Raw genomic sequence first — 14,702 nt, 5'->3', positions numbered from 1 at the left:
AAGTAAGTTTTATTTCTCTAAGATTTTGCAATGATGATAAGAAAAAGGTTTTTTTTATCTAGAGTTTTGAGTGCCTTTTTGTACAAAAGCTCAACTGGTTTTAAGATAGTAGGACCTGACATAGACCAGCTGGTGATGCAGTAGTTTAGATGTGAAAATATTGAGTGAAAGAACATCAGAGCAGCTGTATCTGACAGAGATCCTCTAATTTGCTTAAAATTAAAAAGACATCATTTTAACATGATTTCTGAAAGAAAGTTTGGAGTCTATAATCACGCCCAAGTATTTAAACTCATTAACAACTTCCAACTCCTCTGTGCCCAAAAACACCCCAGATTGAGAAGGCGTAATAGTAGAAGGTTGCTTCGACAAATATAAACGAACTGTTTTTTTTACTAAAGAAGACCAACATTTCTGACCTTAGAGACACAATCAGTGAGACGAATGTGAACCAAAGTGAAGCCTTGTCCTCCACCAATATTTAAAAGTGCCCTGCCACACAAAACCATATTTTTTGGAATGTTAGGTCCATATGTGTTTGTGTCATGTTGTGAATGTGAAAATGAACTGTTACCTCCTCTGTCAGCTCTAAGCGGAGAAATCAGGCCAATTACAAAAGCTGGTCAGTCTGATGTCATGTTGTCATTACTATTCATGAGCTTGCCCAGTTGGGCTGGGTAAAGGATGCTGATAGCCAGGCTATCATTGGCTAGCTGTTAGCCAATCAGAGTCAAGCAGCTTAGCTCATTGAATATCAATGAGAATTGGCACAAATCGAGCGGAGTCTCCCTGTAAGCTTTCTATACAACATTATAATGGCTTGAAAAAGGGTAACCAAGGCATTTTTTCCACAAAAAAATCATTTGGTAGAACTTCAGACATTACCACAAAGTAATGAAATACATGTGGCAGGGCACCTTTAAACCACAGGACAGAAATGTGTCTCCTCCTACAGAGACATTGAGGAACCAATAGACCTGACCATAAACCCAGGGTAAAGAGGCTGAGTGAATGTGGTGTTGAAGGTGTGGAGGTGGATCGGTGAGTCAGAGTTGACTATGTAGAAGGACAGAGAGCCAGCACAAAAGTCGAGGCACACTCTTACTCTATCAGAGTCACCGGAGGTGAGAGGGATGACTTTTTCTATCTTATTGTGCCAGACAGAGTAGTAACCATAAACAGAGCACCTCAGACTCCAGGACTGATCATTACATCCAAACTCACAGTCATCACTGTTTCCTCTCCTCTTGATTCCTATGTAACTAACCGCTATATCAACCCATCCTCTCCTCTCTACCTCCCAGTAACAGCGACTAGTCAGATCATCTCTACACAGCAGCTGATGATAGAAGTCAAACCTCTCTGGATTATCAGGATATGGCAGATCCTCCGCCACTAGTGTCACCGTCCTGTTGTTGTCAGACAGTTTGAGTTTTCTGTGTGCTGTGTTTGTGTTGAGTGTGAGTTCACAGGAATCTGACGGAGAGAACGAGACACAGCACAGCAGCAGTTAATAATAACCTCATTAGTTAAACTTTGGTTAATAATTATACTGCTATTTTATAATTATTTAATTTAAATATTTTATTTTACTATATTTATTTATTTGATATTTAATATAAATTAAAGGTGCCGTAGGTAGGATTGTGAAGATCCAGGATTTAGCCAAACAATGTGAACATCAACAACTTGTCAGTCCCTCCCTTTCAGGTAAAGCCCTAAGAACCCTGCCCCCCCCCTCCCCCACAAGGGACAATGAATGCGTGTGCATGAACAGTGATTGGTGATTGACACGCAGTTAGACCCCCCCCAGCCCTGATCCTGATTGGTGCATCTGAACAGGGAGCTGTGGATTTTTGCAAATCACATTACATGCTGTAGGTGGTGCCAGAGGAGACAGATTTTTTTTTTAAATTAAAAATCAGTTGCAGCAAATATGACAGAAAGTTAGTTTCATAAGTATTCCCTACTGCACCTTTAATCAGTAAACTTGATGTCAGACACTTTCAAAAGGTCTAGACCCAGGCAACAGTAGTTTATAAATACAGACCTGTAATTTGATCCCTCTGAACCGTCTTTCCTGTTGCCATGCCTTTTCCTTCCTTTTGGTCCTGGAAAGAGAAAGAGAAAGAGCCAGTTACATTTTGATAAAAACAATGATTTGCTGCATTGTGTCAAAATGTTATAGTCTCTCAGCGTGACTTAAGTGTTTATGAGTTTTGAAATGCTCTACATTTTTCACTGATGACGTGAGCTGAGATTCAAATCTAAACAGTGTTGATGTACATGAGAGCCTCTGACAGTAATACATGCAAAACCTTTTTCAAATCACGGTCATTTAACTCCTAGAGAAATTTTACAGAATATTTCAAATAGATGTTTTCGAGTCAGCCAATCAGCATGAAGAAACCTTTCTACTGTCCAGTTAAACAGAGACACAGCACAATGTGATCAAAGTGATCCAGATTTCCAGATTCCTCTGCTAGGATTCCCACCTGCTGAACTCTTCAGGTCGAACTAAAGACTCTTTAAACCTTCGTGTGTCGAGGAAACACTGGCAAAGATGAAGCTGCTCTTCTCTTCCTCTTCAGTCCGGGTGTCTGTGTGCATCTGATCTGAAGACAACGGCACACCCTTATAACTTCAGTCCAAGTCTAAAAAAACCTGTCCGACAGGTGGTAGATGTCAGCCAATCAGAAATATGTTTTCATTTCCTTCTTCCTCCCCATTCCCTGCCAGAGGAGAGTGGCTAATCAGTGCTGTTTGTTGCACCTGTGTTGAGTGTTTAACTGTTTCTTGTGATCTAACCAGTGTCAAAAACCAATAAGGGGTTATACAGATTTTTTTAATTCATTCATTTATAAGGACAACGCACATTAATAAACATTTCTGTAAATGTGTCGGCAGCTAATTTTCAACTGCAGTCCTTTGGTGGATATGTTTTAAAAGGCAGAGCAACAGGAAACGGCGAGACATTATACAGGTTAACATTTACAGACAGAATACAAGACGCCAACAGAACCAGCAACAACTATACTAACTAAAGTTAGTTATTATTATTATCACTTCCAATTCAAGCTGTTAACAAGACTTTTTCTGTAAAAATGGTAGTAGTAGTGCAGGGCGTAGCTAGTATTAAAATTAGAAGCAGAGCATAGCTAGTAGTAACAGTAGTAGCTGTGCAGGGAGTAGTTAGAAGTAATAGTAATAGCAGTGCAGGGAGTAGCTAGTAGTAATAGTATGGTCCGATGCCGTGTGCATGTACTCGTACTTGTAGTCATAAAATTACTCTGATTCTACCACACCTGATACCACCTCATAGCAATGTGACAATAACTTCTCTGTCAAGCAGGTATAGGCGACAGAAGAGGAGCAATGCCAGCCGTTTGGAGATTTTTGGCTGTAAAAATATAACTAGGCTCCTACCCAGTGCATGATTGCACTTGACAACCAGCCATTGTGAGTCGTTAATAATAATGGGTTTCCACATCTTCTCAGTGTACTGAAGCCCAGAGATTCCCAGCCGTCACCACATCACAGAAACTGTGATTCCAAAGCTGCTTTGTGAAAAAGCACATCAGCAGCCTGTTTACCGTAAACTTCACCACTGATATTTGGAGTAGCTGTGTTAGCCCAATGTCTCTCATCAGCTTAATGGGCATAAACATGAAGAAAGCCATATTTCAATCTGCTCTGTCTGCATGATGCGGTTTCTACACAGCACTGTTTTAACAACCACAGCGCTGCTCTGTAAATAGCCATTTTTTTTTTTTCACAATCCGGCTGTAACAAACCCTTACTCACACACAAACCAAAAATACTAGAAATATGCTCAAAATAGTGGCAGGAGTTTGTCATTTTTTTCTGAGGAATAGCCATGACTACGATTTCCCCAGAAGGCTGTTCATCGCTGCTTGCAGATTTAATTACCTTGTAATCAAATTTGGTGAAGCCCATTCAAAATATGTTTTATGCACCCAAATTGAAAAACTGCAACCAAAAATATCAAAATGAGTTGTATTCATAGCCAGTGGCAGTGACAGAGGTATTTCTTCTCTAGCCCAGCTATTCAATGATGAAGGCATGTTAAGTTTTGAAGACCTGAAAGCTAGCTTTGAGGTCCCTAGGACATCCTTCTTCCTTTATCTTCGCTTAATATCAGCCATAAAATGTTATGGAGTACCATGGGAGTCTTGAGATGCACCCAATCATGAAATGGCTTGTTGATTCTCGGGTGAGAGGATTAGTGTCCAGGATTTATGCTAAACTGATGCAAGTATCCGTAGAAGCACTCCCAATACTAAAGAAATGGGAGCGAGAGCAGAGCCCGGAGAGGAACATAATTAATTGGGAGACAGTTTGGGACAACATTTCCCACTGTTCCAAAAACCCAAATCACCAGCAGATCAATTTCAACATATGCCATAGGACATATTAGACCCCTCAGAAGAGATATGTCTCTAAATTCATTCCTACTCCCTATTGCACATTCTGTCAACCTGAACAAACTGGAACTTTCCTGCACATGGTCTGGGAGTGTGAACAGGTCTGGGAGTGTGAACATGTGCATGAGTTCTGGAATAAAACAACATCAATAATATCTGATGTGATAGGATGTTGAATTCCTACTGAACAGATTGTTTTGTTATTTAATGATGACTCTAAATTACATCTGCTTGGGAAACAAGAAAGTTTGCCTAGCCGGCTCAACCACAACCAAGAAAATGATAGCTCAGCGCTGGCCCCGCCCTCCACTCACTTTGTATAAAAGAGTGGTTGGTGTATTTTCTAGACATAGTTATGCTTGAGCTCTCTACAGCAAGGATTAACAAAGTCAAATCATCCACTATAGACCTATGGAAAAACACAGCAGCACAAGTATCAATCCTAATGAGCTCAGCATCACCAGAATTAGAGGAGGGCGACTAGGCAAGGTGGGATTTCTGTTTATTTGTATATTGGTTTTGTTTTCCTCGAGACCACAGAGGGTGGGGGGTGGGAGAGGGTTGTTCTTCTTTTTCAGTTGTGTTTATCTGTTCTGTATGTGTAAAAATATCAAAACAATACAAAATGTATCTTCAAAAAATAAAATGAGTTATATTTTTTTAGTTACGGATATGAAAATTGTGAATCTTTAACAAATGAGACAGTGTGTAGGATTCAATGAAATCAAGTTTCACCGACGCTGTCTGACCAGTTTTGGCATTCAGAATGTTTCAAATAGATATTTTTGAATCAGCTTATCAGCATGAAAAAAACTTTCTACTGTCAAGTTAAACAGAGACACAGCACACTGGCCCTCATTTATCAACCTAACGTAGAAACCTGTGCAGATATGAGCGTAGAAATCATCTTATGACAGGCTTCACGTGTGATTCATGAAACGTTCGTATCACACCAATCAGAGCGTAAGAATGGTCATACATTGATAAATGCAGCGGCTGGAAATGATTGTAATTTAAATATCACGCCCCAATATATTCTCGGTTTTCGCCCCTACAATTTAGGACATGGTGAGACCTAATCCGGCTGAGAAGCGGCACTTTTCAGAGGTGGAGATTGAAACCCTGATATCTCAGGTTCATTTGTACCAACGTGTGTACTATTTGGCAGCCTGAAAACTGGTATTACAGGCTGGAGAAAGAATGCAGAATGGAAAGAGATCACTGATGCAGTCAACAGTGTTGCAGCTGAAGTTTATTTAATTTATACATCTTTGACATACGTATGCTATAGTCCTAATAGTAAAACACAGGCTTATATTGCAATCTCTTAGGCCTACATGGTGTACCTATATTTAAATAAACACACAGTACTGGAGTTTATGCAGTGTCTTTTATTTTACTCGTGTTTGTTTCATGAGTCAGGACAACAACAGTTGTGAGGAAGATCGCGTGTCCTCCACCCCCGTGCTGGACCACCACCCCAACCCTGTCTCCTGATAGCAGAGGGGCTGGACCACCACCCCGACCCTGACTCCTGATAGCAGAGGGGCTGGACCACCACCCCGACCCTGTTTCCTGATAGCAGAGGGGCTGGACCACCACCCCGACCCTGACTCCTGATAGCAGAGGGGCTGGATCACCACCCCGACCCTGTTTCCTGATAGCAGAGGGGTTGGACCACCACCCCGACCCTGACTCCTGATAGCAGAGGGGCTGGATCACCACCCTGACCCTGTCCCCTGACATTAGAGGGGCTGGAAAAACAAGCCGACATAACTCGGTCAATGGCAGAAATACGTTGTTCACTTGTGGCCATTAATGAAACTTTAAAAGAGAAACGAAAACCTGAAGAATAAATAAAAATGTTGTGCATCGTCAGGTTTCCTGTATTGAGTATCATTGCCAAACATAACACTATACCTTTTAAAAGCGAGGAATAATAATATCCTGTCTCCTTCGTATAACCCCCAGTTGGGGCTGTGCTGGACACTGCTCTCTGGGCATCGGGTCATCTGGCTCCATCACTACATTTATGGCACCCTGTTTTCCTGCGCAATGCTGTGCAGAACCCCCCGGCTAAAACAATGTTGCAGACTTTTTCTGCCGTATATAGTAGGGTCCCCCACCCATGATGCAAGACAGAGCCATCTGCCCTTAATTAATCCGATGGAGCGCTCCACCGTGGCATGTGTGCGTACATGGGCACTATTGTACCGGCTCATAGAGGTCTACTAAAAGAGCCAGATCTGCCATTGCTGATAAGTGATCAACTGATGACTTCTCCTTCTCCTGTTAAACTGATTATATGCTGCACTGAAAGTCCACACTGACTCAAAAACTTGCGTACACAAGTTCAGACCAGACGTGAGATTTTATCACAGCCTACACTCACGTTCAAATTGATAAATGCCGAGCTTTGCGTAGGAATCGGCGTATGCCCGTCCTACACCTGTTTTCGGTCGTACACACGTTTCATAAATGAGGGCCAGTGTGATCAAAGTGATCCTGATTATCAGACATTTAAAGATTCCTCTGCTAGGATTATCACCTGCTGAACTTTTCAGGTCCATCTAAAGACTCTTTGGGCCCTATTTTAACGATCAAAGCGCACAACGTGAAGCGCCTGGTGTAGGTGTGTTTAGGGCGTGTCCAAATCCACTTTGGGGACTGGGTGCCAGGCGCATGGTTACAAAAGGGTTGTTCTTAGTGTCTTCATTAATCAGAGGTGTGTTTTGGGCGTAACATGCAATCAACCAATCAGAGATCATTCCCAAGATTCCCTTTAAAAGCCAGGCGCGTTTCTACCTTGGAGCATTGCTGTTATGATGGAGGATTTGCACCGTAATATTTTTATTTGTAATCTTCTGCGTGTGTGCGTGTGTGTGTGCGTGTGTGTGCTGCTGTGCATCCCTGTGTGTGTAACAAGCATAGTGTGCGCACGCTTTGCACAAGCCTACACAGCAAAAACGTCAGTGTTATTTCAACTCCCATAGTGTCAAATTTAACACTTTCCCTGAGTTTATATAATCCACTAGCCTCGTGAGACCGTCCTGATCTGGCGAGCTCCAGTTCTCCACTCGCAGATCAGTCTGGCATCTTGAGATAGAGAAAATTTGGAGCCGTTAGCCAAACGACCGGGCCAATCAGCGTTGGTTTTGAGGCGGATTAGGTGGTGATAGACAGATGGTTTATCCAATCAGCTAAGCAGTATTTTCAGACAGCGGTCCGGGAACCTGAAATGGTGCCTTTTATTCCTAAATTCTCGTTACACAAACGGCAAATCTCCTTTACCGACATGTTGCCTGCTTACTGAGCTAACGAGCTATGCTTTGCCTGCAGCAGCAGGGGCGGGCTTGTGGTTGTATTTTCATAGGCTTCGTGGATCTGATTGGTTGATTTGGCCTGTCTATCTTACTTCATCCAATCAGCTAACCAGGATTTTCACCCCTTTCCAAAAGTTCTCCAACGGAAAGTTCCCAGATGGATATGCCGAGCAAATGCGAAGCAATCCATCTGGCAGAGTCAGGTTTATAATCCTCACCAGTTCAGAGTTAAATTAACACTTTGGACAGTGTTAATATTTTAACTCCATAATAGTGTTAAAAATGTAACACTCAGAGTGTTGTTTCTTAACACATTTAAGAGTACTTTTTACACTAAACTGGTGTTATTCCTTTTCACTGAGGGTGTTGATTTCTAACATTCACAGTGTTATTTTATGACACTTTAAAGTGTATTTTTAACTCTAAATCGTGTTACTCCCTTACTCTTAAAAGTGTTAATTTAAATCATTCAGTGTTATTTTATGACACTAAAGTGTATTCATGACAGTTGTGTCACATTCAACGTTCTGAACATGCTTTTTCACTACCAGAAAAAACAAACATTCGATGAATTAATCTTTTTTAATGACAAAAATATCCAAGCACCATACAACTGAACTCTATGCACATTTACAGAGAACATAATGGTACAATATAAAAGGCTATCATCTCCACCATAAGCACTTTGTAAGTCAAAAGGCTTATAAATTTGAAGACCGTCTGCTTTCATCACATTTTTTTCATCACTTTCAAACACGTTGTAGGCATGAAAGTGCTCAATGAAATGGTCAACCATAAGCTTGTTCACTATGAAGTAGATCACACTGTTGACTAAAAGTATGTTTTTTATTCTGCAAAACACAGGCATTTCTTGTTCTGTACCACTGCAAATGCGTAACCCAGGTCTGTACTCTACCCCGCTGATCTTTACCCAGTTAGTAGAGAAGATGTCTTTTGCTACAGCGGGCAGGGCTTGGTCAAACATTTCACCACTTTCCTCATTGTCCACATTAAATGTTTTCAAAGGTCCGTACTCAACATGGTTCAATTGGATGCTATGGACATTTGATGTTTTTTGGCAAATTATACAGTGATGTTCTTGAAGTTTTTAAGTGTGCTTTTGAAAACCCTGTGTTTTGCCTTAAATCTCATACTCCACATATGTATTAACAGTCAAATTTTTCAATTTTTCGAACAAAAGACGGCTAATGTAACATAAAATGATGTTTAGGACTCAGGTTTCTACCTGGATACAAGTGTTTGAACAAGTCATGGTGTTCCGCTTAAAATGCACAGTCATGCCTAGTGTAACTGATGGAGAGAATATAATGTTAATTATCTGCAGTAAAAGCAACAGCAAAGTCCAATTCTGATTTCCTTCTGGCACAATGTCACCAAAAATCAAAGGAATGTTTCTTACCAGACAAAGAGTCTGAATAGAGTTGAGTCCTATATTATTGCCTATACTGTCCAAGTTGACCCTTGTCGGACAATTTTTGCGCTCCAATTAGCCATAGTCCAGAGCAAAGATTCGTGACAAAAGACCAGGTTTTGACAACACATTTTCCGAGAGATATTCAAACAGTAACTTTATCTCATACTGAGCCACCCCCTCAAGTATGTCATGCATTATGTCCAAAGAAAAGTTGTAGCAAACATGAAAGTACTCTAGGCTGTTTAGATTTGAATTCTTCTTTTGACCTTACACACACATCTTTTGTGGATCTGATTGCAACTCACTGCAGTACATTTCAAAAAGCTCTTTTCCACACATTATCATCTTTGAGTCATCCTCTTTGTAAACATTATGAGCATCATCTTTTTCAATCAAACACAAACGACAGAAGTGACGTCCACTGAAAGACTCCGCAAAACCCATTATTCCATGCATCCCCAAGTTGTCCCCAGTTATCTGACATATAGTGCCATAGACCGTTTCAGATGAGAAAGGCAAATCAATGCCATCACTCTCCAATATTTTGATGTTATCAATCAGAGGCTGTAAAATAGGATCAAAGCCATATTTTTTCACATCTTCTGTGTGAAACAATGCCACCAAACGGATGTTCATCAATACAGAGTTTAACTTTGGAGGCAGATTTCGGAGGACAAAATAGAGAGCACCAACTTTGTGAACACCACGTTTTTAACCCAGTGGGTTAGCAGTCTCAAAGTCATCATAGTAAAGCTGAATTAGTAAAGAAGTCTGTGTTTTTGAGAACAATGGATGTGACTTAAAATAACTCATCACAAAAGTCTTCATATCTGTCTTTTGATACACATGGTTTTGCAAGTAGTTCACAAATATAAGAATTGCATTAATAGTATCCAAAATTGGAATGTAAACAAAAGTGAAAAAAAAAAGAAAAAAAATATTATGTGTACACCTTCAAGTGAATCTGGTACTTGCTGGTCCATGTTAATGTAATAGACTTTGTAAACTGCCCCTGTGATTTGAGATAATTTGCTTAACTGGAAAAACGGTCCCCAAATAATTGGGACATACTGGCCTGCAATACCATTAATTTGGAAGGAACGCACTTTAAAAGCAACATATGGCCAGGAAAAGCTGGCAAGTGCATATAACTAAAAAACTGTCTTGTGGAATTTTAACAAATGAGGCATACAATGTACCTTATGAAAGTGCACCATTTTGTCCACTGCATCACTTGGACTTATTTTGGTCCTCTTCCGTCCAGCTGTGGGTGGCAAGAGAGAGAAGAAGCAGCATAGAAGCGAGGCATTAATGTCTAATAGAAATACCAAATTTGTAATATGAACCATGCATGCTGTGTAGCTTACCCGTTTCATCATTTGCAGCTTTTCAGAACTTTCATAATTTCTCTGCAGCTTTTCAGAACTTTCGTTGTTTGTCTGCAGCTTTTCAGGGCAGGCGGCTGGCTGGCTGGCTGGCTGGCTGGCTGGCTGGCTGGCTGTTCAGAAGAATGACAAAAAAACAGCAGTGTTGTGAAAGGTAAACATCTACGAAGGGAGCAAATTAATAACATTTTCTTTGATAAAAAAAGTGAGTTTGGAACCAAATGCTTCGATTGGTGATAATCTCAATAAAACGTCAAAAGTTAAAAGTTGTTTGCTTGTCATTTTGCAGACAGACCTGATACTTTTTTATCTTTTTAATCTGGATCATGATGTTGCTGTTTCGGCATACTTTAGACCCATTTAACAAGTAAATCATTAGTTATTTTGGGTTCACACCACTTGTATAAATCCATTATAGCCCTAAACTCTATTTAAAGAACAAACATTTTAAGAAGTTTGGTTGTTGTCTTGTGGAAGGACCTGATATAGTATGAATTCAAACGTTTTACAAATCTTCATCACAATGTTTGTATTTCAGTTTAGTTTTTATCAGTTTATTGCAATAACTAAACAGTTAAATCTGAACCTCAAGTAACGTTGGTGCTGGAAGCAGCACACGTAACGTTAACGTTACTTGAGAAGGCTGGTTCGTTCCACCAGATGAGGTTACTAATCCAGACATGACGCAGTTTAATTTCCCAACGTATTTGGGACTTCCACAGCAGAAACAAAGCTGCAACTGTCGGTATTTCTGCCATATTGATGGCGGAAAGAAACTATGTTATGTTATGGTGTACAAATCTACACCGGCGGGTAAACGTGATTAATGTTAGCGCTATTATGATGCGAACGGCGAAAATGGCCAGTGTGAAGACGCCAAAAGCCTTGTGCAGGCCTTCATCACTGACGAAAAACAAACGCGGACGTGCACAATTCATCTTGAACCTGACGACGACGACGCCACATAAAATTAGTTTCATTAAACGTTCTAGCTAGCTAACACTGTTAAGCACATTGTATATTAAAACACACTAATGTAATTTTACCGTTTTACAGTTGCTGGACTAACTTAGAATGTTAAAGAATACATTTATAAATGTGGTTCTCCTTTAAACCGAATATTCCTGACAGAAATGTTCTCTCACACAACTTAACCGTCTGCAAATAAAAAAAAAAAAAAAAAAAAAGCGACGGCGACAACGACCCCACCCCCACCCCCCACATACACATTTTCAGTTAGTGTAGCTAAAACCCTGCTATCATAATAGAACCATAGTAAATACAATGTTAAGCACTTTTAACACATTTAAACACGCAACGTATATTTTTACCTCTAACGTTAACGTACAGTTGATAAATATAAGGAAAAAATGCTTAATTACTTGCTAGCTAACGTTAGCTAGCAAGTAAATTCCATTAATCCACATGTAAGCACATCGACTGCATCACACCCCACTTAACGTTAAAACATGGTTTAAATAACAACAAACATCCTTTATAAATTGATAAATGTGGTTCTTACCTTTTAAACCGAATATCCCAATCCCACACAGTTTTCTTCTTTCTTCTTCTTCTTAGCTAGCTAGCTAAGTTCACTGCCACCGTAAGTGAAGACAAATATCCTGCTCGTCAATGAATGAGCGCAAAAAAAACGGATGTGGAAAGTAACTCAAAATGAGTGTATGCTCCTAACTCCTTGAAATGACGCCCCCCACAGAGCTTTTTCAGCACTGTAAGTGTTAAAATAACACACAAATCAACACCCATTCACTCTGAATAATTTACACTGGGAATTTAACTCACATTAACACTACAGATTTTGCTGTGTAGGATCATTTTACCAATGCTCTGATAAAATAACAATGAAATGCTGCATTACTGACTTTAGACCAGGTTTTTGTTGGTCATTGGCACAATCACTTCCTGCTGCCTCAAAAGCAATATTCCCAGAAGGCACCTGAACACACCTCTCTGTAAGACCAGCACACCCAGAATGCACCTGAACACACCTCCCTGGGGAGGTGTGTTCAGGTGCATTCATTCATCTCTGCCTAACCCAACTCCTGCAACTCCATGGCATCATGGGCCACAGATGGGCGCAGATGCATTTGCTATTTAAACGACGTGGGTGCTGGACGGGAAACTGACAACTGCGTCAGTCTTAATCTAGCAAAGACACTTGTGTTGGGCTTTGCGCTGTGTTGCGCTGGGTGCAAGATAGGGCCCTGAGGCCCATACATACATTCCAGCCCATACACAACCACCCTCCATCCTTTATCCTCGCTCCTTGCTCCTCGGGGCAGGAATAGGAGCTTTAAGACAGCCTTCCCAAAGGAGGGCAAGAACAACCTCTGGTTGAATCGAGAAGCAAAGAGCGAGGAGATATCAAACCAGAGAACTATGATTCTGTCACAGTCCCCTGCAGAACTGAGTTGCACGTTACATTGATATGATTGTTTGAGGAAGACATCACGCCATATCAAGACACAACACACTTCCTGTCTCAGAAGGAAAGAAGTTTAGAAGGGCAGAGAGTCTGTCAGTAGGACAAACCAGGAGACGAACTGACAGACAGAGGAGAAACTGTGAAAGCATAAATTAGAAGAGAGGAACTCAAGGGGAAATACGATGAATAATTTTGAGAGAAACTGAAAGAGAAGGAAAACAAATCAGACGGTAAGAAAATTACAGTTTTTTACAATCACTTTGCTACTAATTTCAGAACCTTGATGTGATTTTTCAAAACTCTAGACACAAAACTCCAAACATTCATCACTTGTAACACAGACTGTCCAATGTTCAAAACATTGAATTGTGCATTCATATCTTTAAAGAAATCTTGCACTTGCACAATCACTGGTTCAAATTTTTTTTTTATTGTGAAATACCAATGAAACGTTACTTTAGATCACCCACACACAAGCTACCCATAGTTTCACTGGGTCATCGTTCGTACATTCATTAAATATTGTAGTACAAAATAGGTGATACATGTTTCATTATGGTACTACATGTACATAAATCCCTGTAAAAGTACTGCAGTAGTAGAGAGAGTACTACAGACCAATGTGGTACGAGTATATGTATAATGTATGTATATATATATATATATATATATATATATTTTTACTGTATTTAGCCTTTATTTACAGTATCCAGGTAAGTTGATTCTCATTTTTTGATTCTCAAATTCTCATTTGCAACGACGACCTGATCACATTCACACAGTTCCACTTTCATACCTGGAAGCTACCCAGTACAACCCCAGTCTAATCTGCTGGCCACTGAACAGTATATATATATATATATATATATATATATATATATATATATATATATATATATATATATAAAAATTATATATCTCAATCATCAGTAAGGAGTTGGCAGAATTGGTCCTGCAATTCCAAGGGCCTGCAGTACTGTCAGTAAATATTTTTAAAGGTTGTACATGGGAGCATGGAAACAGTATCTGATAAACAGTAGTACATTACAGTAAAGAATGATGATTAAATATTACATCCATAGATCATGTAGTCTAATTTGTTCATGCTCCACGCTAATTGGTGACAATGAATCTCATTATCTTGAAACTTTCATGATCTAAACATGGAATATTGTTTGTTTCCATACAACTATGCATTAAGAGTAATGCAACAGTTACTTATCATTTGGAGTAGTTGTATGGATTGATAGTTAGATGATTGTAATGGAATGAATAGAAAATCATCTGAAATGTAATGTGTGAATTGCTTTTTGAAATAGTAGTACTTTGATGTTAAGTTGTGTCATATTGAACAGGTGATCTTTGTTAAATGAACAAAGGATCTTAGGTTTATGTGTATTGTATCCAAGCAATTGAAAAAATTGTTAGAGTTTTGAAAAATGTACATTTTGATCATTGGTTGTGAGTTTTGTGTCTAGAGTTTTGAAAAATGACGTCAAGGTTCTGAAATTAGTGCCAAAGTGATTGTAAAAAACTGTAGTCAGATTTGTCTTTTTGAACATTAAAGAATAAAGATCCAACAGACAGGAAGCTTCCTCCTTCAGGACATCTTATCCTCTTTATTACTTTAATTTTTCATGTTCCTGTTTCAAAATGTCTGTTTTTCTC

The 14,702-nt window shown here is 39.7% G+C and overlaps 1 protein-coding gene across 1 annotated transcript; it reads right to left on the bottom strand.

The window, feature by feature from the left end:
• Positions 1–939: 939 nt before the first annotated feature.
• Positions 940–2,591, bottom strand: LOC114546667 (stonustoxin subunit alpha-like). The gene is made up of 3 exons (XM_028565622.1): positions 2,496–2,591; positions 2,051–2,111; positions 940–1,476 (listed from the first exon to the last, which is right to left on the bottom strand). Exons 2-3 carry the CDS (start codon positions 2,088–2,090, stop codon positions 950–952), a joined length of 567 nt encoding a protein of 188 aa, XP_028421423.1. The 5' UTR covers positions 2,091–2,111; positions 2,496–2,591; the 3' UTR covers positions 940–949.
• Positions 2,592–14,702: the final 12,111 nt, after the last annotated feature.

The sequence above is a fragment of the Perca flavescens genome, chromosome 20, assembly GCF_004354835.1.
Source record: "Perca flavescens isolate YP-PL-M2 chromosome 20, PFLA_1.0, whole genome shotgun sequence".
Taxonomy (NCBI): domain Eukaryota; kingdom Metazoa; phylum Chordata; class Actinopteri; order Perciformes; family Percidae; genus Perca; species Perca flavescens.
The sequence above is the reverse complement of the archived record's forward strand: the minus strand, read 5'-3'. Positions and strand labels throughout refer to the sequence as shown.

What these genes read in the sequence shown, in the direction of transcription:
- LOC114546667 (XM_028565622.1), bottom strand. Translation starts at nt 2,090, where the DNA reads ATGGCAACAGGAAAGACGGTTCAGAGGGATCAAATTACAG. An exon ending in TCAGAGGGATCAAATTACAG is followed by an intron (nt 1,477 to 2,050) that starts GTCTGTATTTAT and finishes TCTCTCCGTCAG; the next exon opens with ATTCCTGTGAACTCACACTC.